Source organism: Berghia stephanieae, chromosome 8, assembly GCF_034508935.2.
Source record: "Berghia stephanieae isolate SIO BIC M18660-M18661 chromosome 8, UCSD_Bste_1.3, whole genome shotgun sequence".
Classification (NCBI taxonomy): domain Eukaryota; kingdom Metazoa; phylum Mollusca; class Gastropoda; order Nudibranchia; family Aeolidiidae; genus Berghia; species Berghia stephanieae.
The window spans coordinates 35,398,888-35,420,028 of NC_088367.1; the positions used below are offsets into that span (position 1 = coordinate 35,398,888).

The 21,141-nt window shown below is 36.0% G+C and overlaps 1 protein-coding gene across 20 annotated transcripts in view; it reads left to right on the plus strand.

Moving 5' to 3' along the window:
- The window catches only part of LOC144978574 (serine/threonine-protein kinase BRSK2-like), a 188,598-nt gene extending 167,457 nt beyond the window's left edge, over positions 1-21,141 (plus strand). For 17 of the 20 annotated variants that reach the window (XM_078924820.1, XM_078924824.1, XM_078924810.1 and 14 more), the window contains 5 exons: positions 4,826-4,871; positions 7,164-7,284; positions 9,856-10,036; positions 14,545-14,711; positions 15,360-21,141. In XM_078924820.1, coding sequence (XP_078780946.1) covers positions 4,826-4,871; positions 7,164-7,284; positions 9,856-10,036; positions 14,545-14,711; positions 15,360-15,461 — 617 coding nt within the window. In that variant the 3' untranslated portion in view covers positions 15,462-21,141. The remainder of the gene's footprint in view (positions 1-4,825; positions 4,872-7,163; positions 7,285-9,855; positions 10,037-14,544; positions 14,712-15,359) is intronic. The other 3 variants (XR_013646538.1, XR_013646537.1, XR_013646536.1) reach the window with 1 other exon arrangement.

Consider the following 21,141-nt stretch of genomic DNA (forward strand, 5'->3'; position numbering starts at 1 on the left):
AATAACTGGGTAAATAAATCTAATTTATTCATATTCATTGTATATTTTAGGCTAAAACCGTGCACATTCGGAGTGAAAGCATGAAAATTGGCATACAGGTAGTTAAGATCCATATAAATGACACCTGCAATAGAACCACTCTAGCAATATATCACTACTGTGCGTTTTTAGCACTTTTATTTTCTCCTATAATATAGCATTAATTATCCAAGGAAAATAACAACGAGAATACAATGTGCGTACAATAGTTTAAATACATTGTTGACCATTTACAGTAGCTAACAAATGGCTTCGGATTGGAACAGACACTGGGCGTTTCGGGTACAAACCCTTAGTCAGGAAAAGGAACATTGAAATCATAAAACATAATGTAGTAAGAATTGTAGCGTGTGTATTCCTGGTTGATTGAAGGATGGAGGTTGAAGCAAGAATGAGATGTTGGCGTGGTATTATCTAGTTGACATACTAAAACTTGTCCCATCAGTAACTGCGATAAGTTCTTTTTGACATTGTATCTGAAAACATGCAAACGATTTCCTTGTTTAGTCATATGTAATATTCTTCCACCTCTCATAACGCTACATTAACTGCACAATGGTTCACCAGGAAGACATGTATGAATTATTTCATACAAAACAAGCCATCAGTACATAGTCATTTTTGGACAACAACAGATAGAACTGTCGCGGGTGCTTTTAGCTGAACACTCAATTATATTTATGCGGGCAGGCCATTTTTGTGCAGTGCCTTACGCAAGGACACAACATTACAGATTAGAACGTGGTCCCATTGCCACATGCGGTCAATACCGTCACATAAATAGCTTGGTACAATACTGTATCATAACGAGTTAAGATAATAATGATGATGTGATGATGATGATGATGATGATGATGAGGATGATGATGATGATGATGATGATGGTGACGATTATCATAGCGTTCTAATACAACGTTATAGGTATGCCGATTCTATACTGTCATCAAAAGGTAGGTGTCCTTCAGAGCCAAACGGTCCACGGAGCAGGAGTTTATCCCGATTTCTATAGCGTGAAACGGACAGTGGCAATTGCTTGATGCCCTTTCCATAGGACGCTTGTCAATCTCAATTTACTTTCTGCTAGATATAGCAGACCCAGCTACCCAATCACTGCTGGGTGGACTGGGAGGTCAAGAAAAAATTTCAACCGCAACCGGGATAGACCTCGGTCCCTTTGCGTGGGAAGCGAGAGCTCTACCAACTGAGCTATCTTGACCCTCAACGATCATCAAGGCTGACCAAAATAGTCTGTAAAACACGTAAAATGATTATAGCAATATGTTTGGAAAGAAAAAATAATTAGGGAGAGGGGGAACGGAGCACTGTCTGTGTCAACACCGGTTGCCGACATTTAATCCATGTGTTCTGCGAGGCTGCGTGTCTGTCCTTCTGCCCGTCTTTATTAGTGTCGGTGATTACAATTGCTGAATCAGATACATAAAAATCTCTTATTATAGAATTTTGCATGATAGAAATCTCTCAACGCTAGCAAAATTGAATAAGATTGACTATTAAACAATTTGGGTAGGTCGTGAATCGAAAGTTTAGTGAAAGGAAAACATTCGGTTTGACGCTAAAAATAGTCACCAATGGGATTCCAAAAATGACGTAAAACATCTTTGGGTCACCTTGCCTTGAATAAACATTCACACAATTGGAATGAATGAACGAATTGTTTTTGTCGTCCATTTCAAAATTTTCCAATCTTAAATAGCTTGTATCTAAACTAATTCTGATCTCTCAGAGTGGTTCTATCGTATAGATTATAGGATTTTTCATATTCTACAACATATGTAATTTTCATGCTTTCAATCCTAATTTACACAATTCAAGGGTTTTTTTTGGACCTAGATATCTAATTCCCCCTACTAATATTGAAAATATAGTGATTTTACATCTCTAGTTAAACTGTTGAATACAAACGTTTAACCTTTTCTGATGCCAATTTACAATGCCACTTTATTATCTAAATTTTTGCGCACTTTTTTCAACGTAACAAATATGTTTGACATTTTGTTTTAAATGGTTTTCCATGCACTTGCGAAAAATTGCATGTTACAGTATGTCGTACTATGAAAAAAAAACAACATATTTTTAATGCATTTTGGCAAATCATAATTTACCTCAACTATCGATGGATTAAAATGCCCCTCAATTCGCCAACACTTCTCAAATCTTGAGCCTCAAACAAGACTCAGGTTTGAGAGTTTTTTACAATTTGCGGCAATTTTTATTGATCGATACTTGAAACATGCGGGGAGGGGGGGGGGGGGGGTGATCAGAGAACGTGGCCTCCATGATTGTTCTTGACTAAATAGCTTCATGGCTTAAATAGTGATGAAGTTGAAAGAGTACGTTGCAAATCCTATATTAGAGAATTGAGAGTGGGTTTAAAACAGCGAGCGTTTTAACGTATCACATTGTTTTATTATGACTCTATTTTGATAACCGCTAACCAGGAATTGTTTGAGATATCATTGATCATAATTATTAAATAGTCCAACTCACTTAATTTTAGTGGTACGTTTGAGGGTCAGTTGAACGTTACTTTTACCAAGGAAACAGTATTGAATACAATATCTGCATGCACACCTCTGCAACCTTATTAAAGATGAAGAGTATGTTGTACAAGGCAGTGCCGGAAAGAAATGGGAAATTATTTGCAGTGGCGACTTTTTAACTCATATTTTCATGTACGTCTCCCTCAGCCCGGTCAAAAAAAATAAAATAGATAACATTATTTATATACAAAAAACCTGGTTGAATCCATCACATCCCCACAGTCAACTCTTGTATACTTTCCTGTCCCTGCCACATACAACCCACTCTTGATCATGGTCAATGCCTACTTCTTTTAGTATTCTTCTGCAACCTAATTCCATTTTAAAGCACTAATTTCCAATCATCATTGGTCTATTAATACGAAAGTACTTTTTAAAACGATGATAAGAATTTAGAACAGGATGGAAGTAACGAGCGCATGGCCTCGCACGACCGACCTCCCTCCCTCCTCCCCCCCCCCCCCCCCCCCCTTATAAATATGTCAATAAAATAAAGCAATATTGATCTAAAGGAATATTTTACGTTCATGGGCTGTTCTTTATAGTAGTAAACTTTATTCGAAATTATGGTTTCAAATTATTCAATTATCGGAAAATGGATTTCTTTTTTCTCTTATCTTCATTAAGGATTCCCTGTTCCATTGATTTTCGTATAGCATCACCTATGATCTAATCTATTTTTTAGAATTTAATTTCCGACTTTGACATTAAGACTCCCCCTTTCCTCCATGTCTTAGAAATAACGTGTTAATTACACGTGCCATGACCAGGCTTGAACAAAATTTTAATTAATCAGCTATTAACGATAATGTAAATAAAGTAGTCCTTTCCTTGTAAAGAAAGATTCTATCCCGATATGCACGTTAAATTGTTATGGTTATCTTTTCCAGTTTGGAGAATATTAATCTTATCATTATCCTCAATCATCATCATCATCATCATCATCATCATCATCATCATCATCATCATCATCATCATCAGTTATATTTATTCTAGTCATAAATTCTCGTTTCCATTGAACAACTAAGTTCAATTTCAAATCAATTTGGATAATTTATCAAAACATGCATAGCGCATACTAATTAGTTCTATATGAAAGCACAGTCTGTGTAATGACAGGATAATAATACCGTTATCAAAATGTTGCTGTAGGATTTTAATTGGCAACTCAAAATTGTGTAAACCAATCTTCTCCCTCATACAGTGAATAACGAATTACTCTAATCAGTAATATCTATTGATCTTTAGAACTACTTTACCTCTGCTTGTCTGCTTTAGCAATTAACATCATCATTTTATTCATCATCAGTATTCATCTTCATCACCATCATGTATATCATCATCATCATCATCATCATCATCATCATCATCATCATCATCATCGTCGTCGTCGTCATCGTCTTTATCTTCAGCATCATCATAACCGCCACCTTCTTCATCATCAGTATCATCATCATCATCATCATCATCATCATCATCATCATCATCATCATCATCATCATCATCATCATCGTCATCATCATCATCAGCAGCAGCATCATCATGATCGTTGTCATCATTCCATTATTCTATATATTCATTCGTTCTGTATTGTGACAGTGTTACTGTGGAGCTTTCTTTTGGTTCCAGAAGGTTATATATATCACGGGTCTACTTATTTTATTTTGTACATACTGTCTAAATGTATATATATATATATATATATATATATATATATATATATATATATATATATATATATATATATATGATTAAATGAGTACAATCAACTCACATTTCGTCCAACAATACGGCCGTTTCGACACCCCAGGCGGCTCATCAGTTGTAAGTTTTGCGATCTTCTTTGATGGAGAGTAGATCGATGGTAATTTTGATCCTCCCCACCCCCTCTTTCCCACACTATCCCTCCCAATGTAACAACACCCTCCTCCCTCTCTCCCCCTTCAACTTATCAGACGAAATGTGAGTTGATTTTACTCATTTTATAATGCTCTGAATTGTTAATTTATCGAGCACTGTCAGAACAACAAGATATATATATTCATTGTTTTATTTTTGTCTTTTTTTTTGGACAAAACTTGAATCTGATTTTTTAAATCTGTGCTTTTTTTTGTTGGTTGGTTTGTTTGTTTTTATTTAAAATAAATCTATTCTACTGCTTTGTTAATAGCCACTTCAATTGAAGGCAAACTAATTTGATGATTTTACTCTTGTCTTCTCCCCAGTTCCTACGTCAGACGAGATAAATATGACCCCGGAATCCTCCCCAGAGTAAGTCGACTGTTTCCATTTACTTGTTTATTTACTTAACATAACCCTGGGTTGGAGGCGAGAGTGCTGTATTGTTGCACCATTATTGGGTTTGTTTTCTCTTATTACTGGTCCTATTTCTGTAACTCGTTGGTCCTCAGGCCATTCAATTTTGTACAGGCCCTGCCTGGCGTCTTTTCCTGGGAGGGAGACAATCAGATTGACGTATCTTTGTGTGTGAATGACCTTCTTCCTTCTAAATCAGTTATCTGTACAATAATATAATTTACTACACCCCCTTTAGTAATGATAAAGACCGGTTGCTAGGTTCATTTGTAGGCCCATAAATGTACGCTCAATTTTATTGAACTGTAGCGACGAGGGGTAACAGTTTTTGAGGCCTTGAACTTTCTTGTTTTTATTATGAAGTGGCGTAACAAGTTATGGTGACCCGACTCAAACCGAAAACCGATACAATTTCGAAAATTGTATATTTATACTATGCCTGTGTAACCATTTGCGCCAACGAGTACAAATTTGCAGGTCTGATAACTCAACGCAATTATGAATTCAGGTTAACACTGTTGTTACATATGGACAATATTAAGCGTTGTTTTGAGTTTTTCTACTGCAACAATGAGCCTACATCAATTTGGGTTATCAGACCTCTAAATAAGTATAGCCAATTTGAGCGTACCCCTCTTGGTGGAATACCATTTTACTGTCTGTGTTGGACATTTAGGTACAATCTGGCAAGATACATTGATATATGTTTTAAGCTTTGAATTTACTTATTATGCCTGATAATTGGTCTTGCTTTCTCTCTTATGCTTGTAAAAGCGTTGATCTAATATATATATATATATATATATATATATATATATATATATATATATATATATATATATATATATATATATATATATATATATATATATATATATATATATATATATATATATATATATAAACATTTGAAAGATAATTAAGATTGTTTGACAACGTTGTTATCGAGCGTTGCTCTCATCAGGAAGTGGAAGTGAAAGTAGATTGTTGTGTTTTCGTATTTTCCTAGATTCGTGTTTATGGAGGTTCGTAATTACATAAAAGGTGTTTGTTTCTATGTCTGCATGAGGATGTTAGTTCGTTTCTTCTGTTGAGTGTTGCTATGTTCGGTTTAGTGATGATGAAGAATTTTTCTTCCAAGCAGAGGTTGCAAATCTTAGAAGAGGGGGAGTACGACTGTGCTCTGGAGATGATTTTCCATGTGATGCTGTGTTGTATGTTTTTTTCTTTGAGGTTCCAAATATGTTCGCCTAGTGTAGTAGAATGTCGTTTGTGTATGTTTCTGAAGGAAGATGTATGTAGGTTGTATTAGGTTTTGAATGAACACTCGGTGAGGCCAATGTATGTTTCTTGTTTTGGTGTGTCTGGTCGTGTAACTGTGGCTTGATAAATTACGTTTTGAGTCAGGCAATTGCCGTTTAGTGGGCATGTTGCCTGCGTCCTACAGTTGCATTTTTTCCCTAGGTTGTTGCTGGGCTGAGCTGGCTGTGATAGTTTTCGGTTATTGTTGGAGGAAATAATGTTTTGTATGTTTGGCATGCAGGTGTATCCTATTTTGATTGTGTTTTTGTTCATGATTGGGTGTAGAACGTGACCGGGAGGGAAGCATTTTTGTAGTAGATTGAAGAATTTGTTACCGATAGAAGTTGTCACATTCTTGCTGTAGGGTGGGTTGAACCATGTTATGTGTCGTATTTTTTGTCGTTTTTTTGTTGGGGTAGTAATGGTCTCTTCCTCATATTTTAGTTTGTAGTTATATCCACTTTTTTGTAGTGCGTTTGTGTACGGTGGGATTGCATCGTTGAATATGTTGTTGGTGTTAATTATCTTTCAAATGTTTATAAATAGCTCCTTTAATCCTAAAGTTGAGCACTATTATTTCATGGTTTTTGTTTTTATAATTTATATATATATATATATATATATATATATATATATATATATATATATATATATATATATATATATATATATATATATAATGCTTCTTATCATTTTAGCCAAAAATGCTTACTTCAAAATACCTATCAATTAAAGTGACCCTCAAAAATGCCATAAAGTCTCAGACCTACTTATTTTTAAAATGTTAAATTGAAAATTAATTCAGTTTTCTTCAAATTAAGATTTAGCGTTATAAGTACATGTGATTGGTTTTTGTTTGTTTATTTGGGTTTTTTTTTGGTATATGTTTGTATTTTAATTTTAATTTGCTTCTCGAATATTTATAGAGGAAATTTGTGTCTACAGACTTGCCAAGAGATCCTGGTTTGGTGGGCTCATGGGAATGGAACAAGAACACCATTTTGTTATGGTCAGGGAAAAGTCTTTCTCTCAGGTCAAGGCCGATTTAGTCCATGCATTCCTTTCTGTAAGTTGTTTTACAATGTCTTTTTACAAGACATCTCAATAGATAGAACGAAGATGACGTCACTCATGGTCTTTGTTATTGTTTTTGCCACCCATGATTATTAATAAATCTCACGGAACTGTATCAACCAGACTATAAATGTTCAAGGTTACACATAGTTTTGTGTGTTGGTGCGTTATGATGATAATGTGAGTTTCTACGCCAAGCGCACACTATCTATTGATAGTATCCGCTTGGCTAAGAAGCTCACAACATTGCCATCCGGATGTATAACGGACCAACACACAAAACTATGTGTAACCATGAACTTTTATAGTCTGGTTCATACAGTTTAGTGAGATGTACTCATAAATGTGGATGGAATAAAACAACAATAACAAAGACCTGAATTACGTCATCTGTGTTATATCTATAAATAGAATGAAGTTGGCATCACTCAGGTCTTTCTGATTGTTTTTTTGCCATCCATGTTTATGTGTCATTCTCACTTAACTGTATTATCCAGACTAACATTCTTTGGTTTCACATAGTTTTGTGTGTTGATCCGTTATACATCCGGATGGCAATGTTGTGCTGTCCCCGCAATTTTCTACATTGACGATTTTTTGTTTTTAAAAAACCCCAAAAGCTATGAAAAATTGTGAAAAGACGGCGACTTTCAATGCTAGCATCCAAAATTGGCACTAAATAACGGACAAACATGTCTAGGCCTAGCCTCCCACTTCTATGGCCTAGCCTAGGCTATTGGAGATATCAAGCTTTGTTTTTCGCCTTTTTTATCCCCTGTTTTTCATTCAAAAACCCATTAGGCCTAAATTGAAATATAAAGCAATAATGATAATGCTCAAAACTGGATAGTAAGTAGAGAATACAAATTCAATGTGCCTCCAATGGAAAATGGATTTTATTTCTCTTTCCTTGTGAATAGTTATTTTTTTCCTCTCCTTAATTAGTTTTTCAAATTTTGAATTTTTTATGCAATTGTTCACTTTGATTTCCCAAATTTTAAGAACTTAATAAAAGATTTTGATTACTTCCTTCTTTTTTTTACTTACTTACTATGGATATTATTATAATTATAAACCATTCAAAATGTAAATAAATTCATGTTGACATGTTGTGACATCAATATTCTACAAAATGCCCTAAATGTGTCAATTTTTTACCGTACATGTTGTTTTAATTGTTTGATTTTTGTAAAACTATCGGCAAATTTTGGGCAAATTTGCTATTTTGATGGCAAATTTTATCATTTTTTATGGGAAATTTTGGCGTTTGAAATGGCAAAAAACTGCGGGGACAGAAGTTGTGAGCTTATTAGCCAAGCACTTTCTATCTATAGAAAGAACAAAATTTACGTCATTCAGTTCTTTGTTATTGTTTTTAGACAGCCATTTTAATGATTAATACTCACTAAATTATATCAATGAGACTATAAACGTTTAAGGTTACACATATTGTTGCGTGTCAGTACGTTATCTCCGGCTTGCGGATGTTGTGAGTTGTTTTTTTGCTAAATGCATAGCATCAATAAACAATTAACATACATTGTTAAACTACATACCATTGAGAGACCTCAGATCCAATGCCAAATTTCTTTTTAAAATTCTAAAAACTCAATGACACAACTTTTACGAAAAGAAAGCCATTCTATGCAAAAATTTACCTGATTTTTTTTAAACTATAAAACTTTTGAAAGTTTTTAAAATGACTCTCGCTCTCTCTCTCTCTCTCTCTCTCTCTCTCTCTCTCTCTCTCTCTCTCTCTCTCTCTCTCTCTCTCTCTCTCTCTCTCTCTCTCTCTCTCTCTCTCTCTCGCTCTCTCTCTCTCTCTCTCAAACACACACACATAATATATATATAATATATATATATATATATATATATATATATATATATATATATATATATATATATATATATATATATATATATATATATATATATATATATTGAATCGTGTTTGATACAAATATGGTACGGATAGTGCTCGACACGTAGCAATGGACTTCAACAAACAACAACAGACAACAAACCAAACTCGTGTAACACATAGTCCTGACGATGGCTGATTAGGCCTGAAATATCGATGTAGATTGACTCCAACATTGTGGTAAATATTAAAATAATATATATATATATATATATATATATATATATATATATATATATATATATATATATATATATATATATATATATATATATATATATATATAATATATATATATATATATATATATATATATAAGCTTCTTGATTCTAAAGTGAGTAGAAAAGTGCTAAAAGGCAATCGAGAATAAAAACATTGCGGCGATGAGAATTTGAACCCACGACCCGACTGTTACGGCAACTCCGCCTGGCCACGCGAGGAACGCTCTGCAATCGACGCCATCCACCACTCCACGATTGCAAAGCGTCCCTCTCATGGACGGGCGGTGTTGCGGTAACAGTCCGGTCCGTGAGTTTTATAAATGTTCAAACGAAAATGCAATTAATTAATTTATTAATCAATAATTTTTATTAAATTTTTCATTCATTTATTTTCCAATAATAATGTATCTTTTCCCAGACTTGTGACTTAAGTCACTGTGTGGTCTCCACCACGACGTTTAGGGGCGAGTACAGGCGAGGTGGAGGCTCCTCCATGTTTTCCAGGAATGTCCGTTTCCAAGTCGACATCAGTGCCGCCCCAGGAGAAAGAGACGCGGCTTCAGCGGCAGTCTTCTGTCTAACATTCACTCTGGTTTCAGGTTAGTGTCTGTCCCTAAAAGCCGTTGGAGTAAAACGACGTGTACTTTTCTGCAGGTCTGATAACAAAAATTCTTATGGACTCATTGTTGTAATGACTCTCAAAGCAAGGCAAAGTATTAGTATTATCCATTTGACTTACTTGACTTAGATGCCTTTCGCGTCTCGACCGAAAGATCGGGTCGCCTTGGCTGTTTCCAATATTTCCTGTGTGAGGTGTCTCCAATATTGCCGGTCCTCTGCTAGGGTTCTCAGATTTTCAAGGTCCCCTGCCGTTAAGAGACTAATGCTTTGTTCAAGTGTTGTGAGGTTTTTGTTTAGGATCACAGGGAGTGTTGTGATCGGTCTTCCTCTGAAAAGGTTCCCGTGTTTTTGGAAGTATCCCGACATGGCTTGGTTAGCTGGTATGTTTTTGTCCCTGCGTAGTATGTGACCGAAAAGTTGCCATCGTTGTTGTAAAATGTCAAGGGAGATTGGTCTTTCTTTTGTGATCTTATAGAGTGATTCATTTGAGATCTTTTTTGGGTATTTGATGTCCAGTACCCTTCTTAGCTGTGTGCGATGGAAGGCATCCAGATGTTCTTCTTCGGATTTTGTCAACGCCCAAGTGCCGCAGTTATACAGAAGTACCGGTTTTACAAGAGCACGGTACAGTTTCAGTTTGGTTTTTCTCTTTATTTTGTCACCTCTAATCCATACATTGGTGAGTTTACTGAGTGCGGCGTTTGATAGCTGTTTTCTTCTTTGTACATCCTCGGTGTCTCCAATTAGTGAGCCGACTTTCTTTGTTCTTTTCCATTCCTCTTTGTTCCTCGATATTGTTGTAAATTCGGTTTTATTGGCATTGACTTGGAGGTTATATTTCATGAGGGTATTTTGTATGATGTCTATATTTGCTGGTGTTGATCCAATAAAATCGACATCATCTGCATAGGCGATTTCTCTAGGGATTGCATTCTCAATATGAGTCGTTGGTTTTGGAATGACTTTTCGAACTTCTTTCAGAGCGTGTTCTAAGTATATTGTGAACAGAATCGGGCTCAGACTATCTCCTTGGGGGGTCCCGATGTTATTTTCGAACTGCGTCTGTTTTGTGGCCCCGTATATCCTTGGTTGTATCTTTGTGTTGCTGAGGAGAAATCGGATTATTCGGAGCTCGTCTTCGTCTACTATGTCTGTTAATATCTCCAAAAGTTTACCTCTGTCGATCGTATCAAAGGCTGCGGACATATCTATTCCGGTTATTGTTATGGATATGTTTTCTTTGAGTGCCTTTGCTGCCAACCATTTATGTGTCCATACAACGTCCGATGTGCTTCGGTCTTGGCGAAACCCGCTTTGGCTATGTGATAGATATTTTTCTATTTTCGGTCTAATTCTGTTGAGGACAATAGTTGACAGTGTTTTTCTTATGGTATTCAGTAATGTTATTGGGCGCAGGTTGTTTACGGGTCCTTTCGTTTTTCCTGGTTTTTGTATTGTAATTAGGACACCGCTGTTTATGTCCCAGTCTTTGTGTGTTGAGAATGTTTTGTTCATTATGTTTGCAATGCTCAGATCCAGGGAGAAGGTACCGCATTTCAGCAATTCAGCGGGAATTTCATCTTCGCCTGGGAATCTGTTATTGTTTAGGCACTATATGCTATTTCTAACTTCAGTTGTTGTGATGCGGTTGTTTAGGTCTCTATGGTTTCCTGAGAAGGGCGATATTTGTGAGACTTGTTTGTGAAATTTCTGCTGGAAGTGGTCAGTTACAATGTCAAGGATATCGTTGGGATTTGTTGTCTGTTTGCCAAATTTATCCTGTAGTTTTGGGTTCTCGAATGGTTTTCGGTTCAGAGATTTCGTCGCTTTGAACATAGACGATGCGTTATTTTTGGACTTTTCTATGTCTTCCACTTTTTTGTCTAATTCCTCGTTTCTGTGTTTTATTGTAAGTGATTGAATTGAATGCAGTATTTTGTTATCCATTTGAGCAATGCCAAATCAAGTCCATAATGGGGTTCGGTGATTGAACCTGAAAATATGTGTACGAAGAGTAAATCTAATTCATTTAAAAATAAAATTAAAATGTGACAAGTCATCTCCAAACAAGCTATCGGGACGAATCCCATGCTAAAACTGAATTGTAAAATTCAAAATTTGAAATATAGATTTGGAAGGGGGAATTAGGCTAAAACCGTGCAAATTTGGGTTGAAAGCATGAAAATTTGCATACGGGTTACCAAGACCCATAAAAAACCATCTGCTATAGAACCACTCTGGCAATCAATCATAACGTTTCGGTTTAAGGCCTTAGATTTTCCCTATTACAGCTCTTTTAAACAAGGGAAATTGAATTGAATATGGCTGCGCTGTCTCTATGGACGCTTGCCGTGAATGCATGTTTTACTTCAAGTGTGTCTGTCTGTTTCTAGTATCCAGTTAGTAAATTGTTTCCATAAATCTCTGTCAAGTGCAAGTATTCTTAACTTTTGAATGTCATCACGTGTGTTAAGGTGCTGAGGGTGTTTCCTTGTTGAAATCATTTCTTTGGTTGTTGTTTATAAATATATTTGATATTTTTTGAGATCTTGATTCAATGTTGTTGGAAATGAAGTTGGTGTACGCCCTCTGTATTTGGCTTCTTGTTTGAAGTAATCATCCATTGAGGTTTTAGCTTCAATGTTTTCATCTCATGGGAGCACGTGTCCGAACAGCTTCCATCTTTGTTTCTTTTTTCGCGTACTGACTGGTTCTACTCTGCATCTGTCATATACATCCTCATTACTCATTTTATCTGGACAATGTGACCCAATAACTCGTCTCAGTTGTTTGCGATGAAGGGAGTCCAGGGCGTCCAAATTCTTTTTTGTAAAACCCCACGTACCACAGTTGTACATAAGGATTGGCAGCACGAGCGCTTCGTAAAGGCATATTATTTTTATTTTCATTTATGCTGTTCGTCCTGTTCCAAACAAGGGAAATAACTGAGTAAATACATATATTTTCTTCATATTCATTGTAGTTTGGGGGGAGGGGGGGGGGGGGGGGGGGGGGTTGGGGAATTAGGCTAAAACCATGCACATTCGGATTGAAAGCATGAAAATTGGCATACAGGTAGCTATATAAATATCTGCTATAGAACCACTCTCGCAAATTATCATAACAGTGCGTTTCATTTTTCCCTATATAGCAATACTTATCCATGGAAAATAACCACGAGAATTACGATGTCCGTTCAATAATTTAAATACATTGTTGGCCATTTATAATAGTAGCTCTAACAAATGGCTTCGGGACATGTCCTACATGTTACGTGTTGCTGTCGGACAGGGACCTTTTTTAACGCGCTTTGAGCACGTTGAGTAAATTTTGCGCTATAAAAAATTAAGTTTTTGGGTGTATTTTGTTGTGGTTTTTGTTGTTGTTTTGTTTGTTTTTCAGGCGAGGTAAATAATTGTAGACTGCACCCGGAATGATTCCTATCTCTTTGCATATGAGACGAGTGTTCTTTCAGAATTTCAAGGATGCATTTATTTTATTTATACCAAATAATATTATGTATAAATTCTTTGGTTCACTGTTATTGTATGTTGGTATTGATGAAGTAGATCATAACGGTGCGATTAGGATTTGATGTCTTAATTTGAATTAAGTTTATAAAAGTTGAGATGAATTCCCCTCATTGAGCAGAGTAAATTAAACATATAAATTACAACATAAAAACAAAAATTAAAATAAAAAAACTTGGGTTTTTTAAATTTTTATTATTTTGACTTTAATCTTAAATCAAAGCTCTTGAAGCGATGGATTGCAACAGCAAATAATTATAATAAATTCAAAATAGAACAAAATACCTATGTTATTTCGTTCTTTTTTAAAGCTGTCATATTTACTTATGAACAAGGATTTAAACCAAATTCTCTTGATCAGATTCCTCCCCACATAGTACCGGATATACACGTTTTACCTGTAATGTGTGCAACATTTCATTTTGCTACCCAGAGTACTTGAAAACGCCAATTAAAACTTGTATTTAATTTTTGTTCCAATTCGAAAGGTAAAAATCAAATTGTCCCACTTATCGGATAACCTCTATAGTAGCTCTAAATCAGGAAGTCTGAGGTTTGATCCTCACTCGAAGTATGCTGCTTTTTTATGATACGTTCTTGTATTATTTAGTTTGAGAGTATTTCAAATACAACAATGAGTCCCTAACAATTTGGGTTATCAGACCTGCAAATAAGTATACCTCGTAACTTAGTAACTGGTTCTAAACTATCGGAACAATGGCGGACGCCCCTATGAAATACTCCGACAAGCATAAAAGTGTGTATCTAGGCCTACAGACTAAAAAAACATTTTAAATATGATCATGTTTTGACTTTTATACATTCTGATCACATGACATGTGAAAAATTTCTAGCCGGCATGAAGAATATAAAAAGTACCGATTTTCTTTGTTTAGAAGCTGCTCGTTGCTAGGCGGACGTGACATGAGACTATTGAATTGTATTTCCACTTGCAGGTCCGTCAAGAAGATTCCGTCGCGTTTGCGAACATCTCCAGACGCTGATGGCGCTACCCAGGGGAGAAAACCACCGTAAAATCAGCACTGACAGCACCGTCTCCTATTGCTCTGAGCTTGTCCCGGCCTCTTATTCTACCTCGGTCAAGGAGAATGGGGATACTGATGTAAGGTTTTGCTAAAGGATTGGAGAGCGCACTGCATTTTTTCTGTCCTACACATTTAAATTTCAACTTTTATTTTCGATTTGGTCACAGATTATGATTAATATAGCAATACACATTATATATATATATATATATATATATATATATATATATATATATATATATATATATATATATATATATAAAGTAGGAATTTCTAGGTCTAAATGAAAGAGTTTTTTGCCAGTTGTTAATTTGAAATATCTTTCTCAACTCTCTCTCTCTCTCTCTCTCTCTCTCTCTCTCTCTCTCTCTCTCTCTCTCTCTCTCTCTTTCTTTTTTTTCTTTCGTTCTTTGTGTATTAAAACAATCTGTATGTACGAGCGTATGCGTGATTGTGTGTGTATGTGTGTATGGATGTATGTGTATTTTTGTGTGGATGTGAGTGTAGGTGTGTATGGATATGTGTGTATGTGTTTGTATGTTTGTTGTTTTCTTTGTTTGGTTGTTTGTTTGTTTTTTGTTTTTTCTTTTGATTGCAATGGCTGTAATCTTGATGCTTATATAATTTATAGCTGTCACAATCTAGTTCTTGGGAAAATGCAAAACACTCGATCATGCCATCAAATCATAAAAATTTATTTTCATTTCATCTCGTCATCATTACAGAATGCAGAGAGAAAACCCCCTCTTCCCCCGCGCAACAGAGACATGAGCAAGCCCGTCAGTCGAAAAGCTTTGGCGGAAAATCCAAATCGGGACAAGATGTGACGTCAGCTTATGTTTTGGAAGTATTGAACAAATCATATTGCTTAGATTTTGAGTCATTGAATAATATGTTGAATACTAGATGAACCCTTTGCTGTTTTTGTTTCCTTCAATCATTATAAGCAATTGACAAGCTATAGCATTGTAGAAGGAATATAATCTGAGTGGGAATAAGTAATTTAAACAGTGTATCAAAGGTGTCGTGAGTGAAAAGTTAATTTAAAGAATGGTTCCTGTGAGAAAAAAAGCAAGGCTTGTGTGAGTGAGTAAGATAGATAAAAGGAGAGTTAATAAAAGGGTAAATGCAATAGAAATCGGATACAACGAGATCGAACAGACCGAGGGTTAAATCTCATTAAATCAGTGGTCTAGTTGAAAATCGTTATCAGAGTTAGCTATAGATAAGGGTTCGTCGTCCTGTCATCGGGACTTGTGTAAAGGCGTTAGATGATATTTAACATAGGAATGCTTTTTACCAAAAGCTATGAATGGTGGTGTAACATTAAAAGCTTTTGTTGACTTGGCTATGAAGCCCTGTAAACAGTAAATTTTGGCAGAGGTATTACAGTGTAAATATCAAATAAAATAACGACGGATTACAATTTTTATTCAATTCGTTATAACCAATATCTCGTCGTATCTCAACTCGTTGAATCCGAGGTCTACTGTTAATACGTTTAAGCGCATGTGTATATATAATATAGATGTGTGTGCGTGTGTATTTGTGCGCATGTATTTGTATGAACGTTTGCTCGCATGTGACTGTGTGTTTTGTAAGAGTTGATGGGTGTATGGGAGTTTGTTGGGTTTTTTTTTTTTGGTTGGTTGTTTTTTGTTTTTTTTTGCATTTATGTGTATCTAGTTTTGTCCCTGATTGTGTCAAAAATTGAGATTTGAGAGGAAGGGAGCGATACGAGAGACGGGTAAAATACCGCTTTGTGAGGTGGAGTTATTATCTCATGCATACACTTTGTACATAATATCAACAACATTATGTTTCCAATATTAGAAGGTGTGACAAAGAGGGGCTGACTAGAATGCTCTCCGTAAATCTATATGTTTTTGACACAGAATTTTGTATGAAGGATGTGAACAATAACAATGTATAAAATCGTTAAGTTGAAAGTTATCATCTTAATTAAGGGTTACATCAAAGCACTGGTGTTTTGTGACGAGATATTTTACTGCCAAACTCTGAAATAAAACATGTGTTTAAATTTTTGGCTAGAAAATTCGTCTTTCAAAAATCAATGGATTAAAATTACACCCTGGCAAAACTCATAAGGCTGGGACATCGCAAAGTCCTAGGTTTGAAAGTTTTTGCTAAGATGAGAGTCCTTTTGATCGATCGAAGTCTGAAGGGTGAGTTTTCTGGCCAAAATTGATGGCTCCTCTGTGACCTCTTCTTGCCATGCCTGACAAGCTATTGACATAGATACCTTTTATCTATTATCTTATAGTATGAGCCTTCAGTTCTTCAATCAACATACAGTGCATGCACTTTTGAAAATTACGTCAGATATCGTATATTTTATTAAAACTAGTCGGATAAACTTTTGTTTTATTTTTAACTCGAAAAATTTTAATACAGTATATTTTGGCCCTGAAATCAAGCGTTTCGTGAACCGAAGTTCCATAGCCACCTTAAGTGCTTGCCTATTTAACCGGAGTCAACAGCCCACAGGTCCTGAGCATTACTCACTTTTAACACAGATGATTGAAAAAAGGCATCGTGTCGTCAGTGTGTTAAAATACAAAGTGGACCTGACCTATTTCTGTGTTTGACATTGACTAAAGGTATCTCAGTCCTTTTCATAGAGGAAATAAATAGTCAAGGGGACGAAACCGGGTAAATCAGGAAATACTCTGGTTAATGCTTAGAAACGGCGCACCACCAATTCTAGATACGTGTTTTTTGGGGGTTTCTTTCAGAGTACGGCGTTTCCGTTCTTCTCTTTATCCAACACATGCTCTTCATCGGTCTTCCCCTCGATCCTCCTCCTCCTCCTTCTTCTTCCTGTTAAAGGCGTCCTTGACCTCTCCTTGTGAGCCAAGAAGGTCACATTTTCTACCTCTTTCTCACATTATGATATTTGCCCTCCATTGCTGCTTTATGTTCTTGTTCCAACTATTAGTTTTGTCTTGGCTGAGGCTCTGGACTTATATTAGTTTTAGTATACCGACCTACTTAAATGATTTTACTGTATCCCTCTTGGTGAAGATTCTGATCTATTCCTGCACTGTGATGGACGTAAACATGGTCTTTGATATAGACTAATACGGATATATGAGTAATGGAATCTATGCCACTATTCCGAGTTGGGACTGATCCTTTTGTGTTCATTTTCCTTAAGCGCTAATGGATGTAGCTAAATACTAGATCTATGATATTATGAAGACCTTATCACTATCATCATCATCATCATCATCATCATCATCATCATCATCATCATCATCATCATCATCATCATCATCACCGTCATAATCCGTCTTAAAAATTGCCTACCAAATTGCTGTAAAGCATATTAGAAACTAAAAAAAAAGAGAAGCAAACAATATCGCTCTTCTTCCTATCCTCATTCGTCTCATCTACATTTGTCTTCACTTCCTCCATGTTTTCTTTCTTTCTCCTCTTATATAACCTCCTCTACCCCTAGAAGTAATGATAACTCAATCCAAATAATACAAATTACTACGACTTTTGATTTTTTAAAAGAGTTGTTTTAAATATATATTAACAAGTATACGTGCATCTCAACGGATTTGCCACGCTCAGTGCGCTTTTACAATGTTTCATTCAGATTGTGTTGAATTCCTTTCAAAACCCCAAAGTCTCAGTGGGACAAACCCTTCTTTTCGATTTGGTTCAAACCTAACATCATATGTACCGTTTCCACCTCGGCAGCAGCTTCAACGATGCGACTTGAGTTTCATTTAATCAATTCCCTGTTTCCTATGTGAAATTTTTCCCTAAGTTTTACTTTTGGCGGCTTTGTGGTCTTGTGGTATGATTTTGTGGTATTGTGATATTACTTTTTGGTCTAGTGGTATAATGTGGTCTTGTGATAATCCTTTGTGGTCTTGTGGAATGATGTGGTCTTGTGATATTACTTTGTGTTCTTGTGGATGACTTGCATATTTCTGATTCAAGTCCCTCTATGAAATTCGCACATTTGAGTCGTGGAAAATAATCTTTATTCAAATTCTCTCATCGTACTCAGGTGTAAAATGAGTGCCACCAGCAACAAGCGTTGTCTCTGTCGTCCTTCATGTTAAGTCTGGTTAAGTTTGGACCTCTTGTAAAGCGCTCTGAGCAGAATTTAGAGGATATTGCTCTATATAAAAACTTATTTTTGAATATCTGTGGTTATAATAAAATAAAGAGTTCTAATTAATGGAAAGAAACTCAGTTTCGCCGTCAATGGATTAATTGAGAAAGACTCTAAATGGGTTCACAACTACCAGGTTCGGTCTCAAAGAGTTGTGGAGATTATTTTTTTCTTGCACCACCAGTGCCTCCTCATCTCTTTCCCAACCACTGAACTCAGCAATACCTAGCTGGGTTATAAAACGGCTGGTGAAAATAATTTATGTAAAAAGCATCACATCCAGAAGGTAACAATTATTTTTTAATTTTCTGATGACATGAGTATGCACTTTTGTCATCAAGCGGTGTTGAGCCTGGTCAGTGATCGTATGACTGACAATGACCCCAAAATTCTACTCGTGGTGTTGTTTCCTTGGATAAGTCATTCATACAAATAACCTCAATCAATTCCAATGCGCATGAGTAATAATAAAGAAAGGAGGCTTAACTGGCAAATTGAACTGTACGGTATGGACATTTGGCTACTTAAGGCCTGCTAAGAAAGTAATGAGAGCATTGTGAGGTGGACTGAGCATGGTTAATCTGTGGAAATGCGCCATTAATATTTATTATTATTGTTTTGTGCCACTGAGATCTTAAAAGCTATACTTTAAATGCATTGTCCAAGCGGAATAAGCCCAAAATTTAGATTTATTGAAAACTGGTCAAAATTCAACCGATGTCAAAACTGGACTCAAAACTGAGGATAGCATTATAATAGGATGACAATTGTATAATGATGTATATGTAACATTGCGAAATAAAGCAGAAAGAAAATTATAAGGGAAAAAACACACCAAAAGGTCAACCTTCCTCAAATGAGGATTGAACATAAGATGTGACTAAGTGGTCTAGTGGTGTGAGATTTGCCTTTGGATTGGAAGGTCCTAGGTTGTATTCCTCGTAAGGGTACGCGTTTCCGATGTGCACTATTCTCTGGGGTCCTACTAATTGCCGTCCGGAGCCGTCCGGCGGCCCAGGAGAGCCGTCCGGAGTTGTCATCTAAAGCATTCTCCCATCAGGAGGCCCTCAGGCCTGTACGAAACTTTCTAGAAGTCGTCCGCCTTCCGAAAGCTCCTCGTTCTGCTCACGGCTCCGGACGGCAATTAGTAATACTAATTGGTAATACTTATTGCCGTCCGCCGGCCCAGGGAAGCCGTCCGGAGGTCATCTATAGCATTCTCAGGCCATCCGGAGGCCCTCAGAGCTGTACGAAGCTTTCCATAAGTCGTCGAAAAGAAAGGCCTTCCGAAAGCTTCTTGTTCTGCTCCGGACGGCAATTAGTATTAGTACTTAGTATTACTAATTGCCGTCCGGAGCATAACGAGGAGCTTTCGGAAGGCGGACGATTTCTGGAAAATTTCGTACAGGTCTGAGGATGGCTTTAGAATACTTTAGATGACCTCGGACGGCTCTCCGGACGGTAATTAGTGGACCGGGTTGAATTGATAACTCATTTTAAAAGAATTGCTTATACCCGGTCTTTTAAAAAACAAAATAAAGTTCATAATCAAAATATTTGTTATTCACATTTAGAAGAAGCTATCTTTTGCATTGGCAGAAGGGTTAGCATTCAGCTGGTCGCTGGTTCGGATTAGTAAGCGAGCACTTTATTCCGATATAATGTCCCAATGAACTAAATGAAGTAAATTGAATTTAAAGTAAGAAAACCGACTTAGGAAATTTAATCTATTGAAGTTTAAGATAAATAACTCCCTCTAATCAATTTGAAATAATGTTTATTTTCATTTTGGGTGGAAGTATGGGTCAAAATGTACGGTAGCATAGCAAATTTGTATAATACTTAGCTTTCCAAGATGGCTGCCGTGGTTACATTACCTAATTTGCATATCTGATTGCGGTAGCATGTTGACAAATCTATCCACTACCATCCATGTGAATTTCATGAAGGTGGAATAAGTTGTTATATTGCTTCTGAATTTTTACTAACAGCACCCATTTTAAACTGATTTTGTCAAAATGCTTAGCAACTGGGGAACAATTAGTGCCAGATTTGTTAGCAGCTAAAACAGTTGAGCTGAATAGTTAATCTTATGCAAGAAGTCCGCCCCGACTGGTCACAATTGTCCTTATTTGTCACACCATACAAGTAATCTAGAGATGTAGCATGTTTGCCATTCAGGTTATTGATAGCAAACATTTTATATTTCCTTATTTTTTACTCTTTTTCTACTATCGTTATGGTTTTAAAGAAACATGATGTTAGCAAATCCTTTGTTTTTTCATTCATTCATCTTTTAGTTTCCTCCCTTATGGCTTCACACTCATTGTATACAAATAAATATATCAAATTGA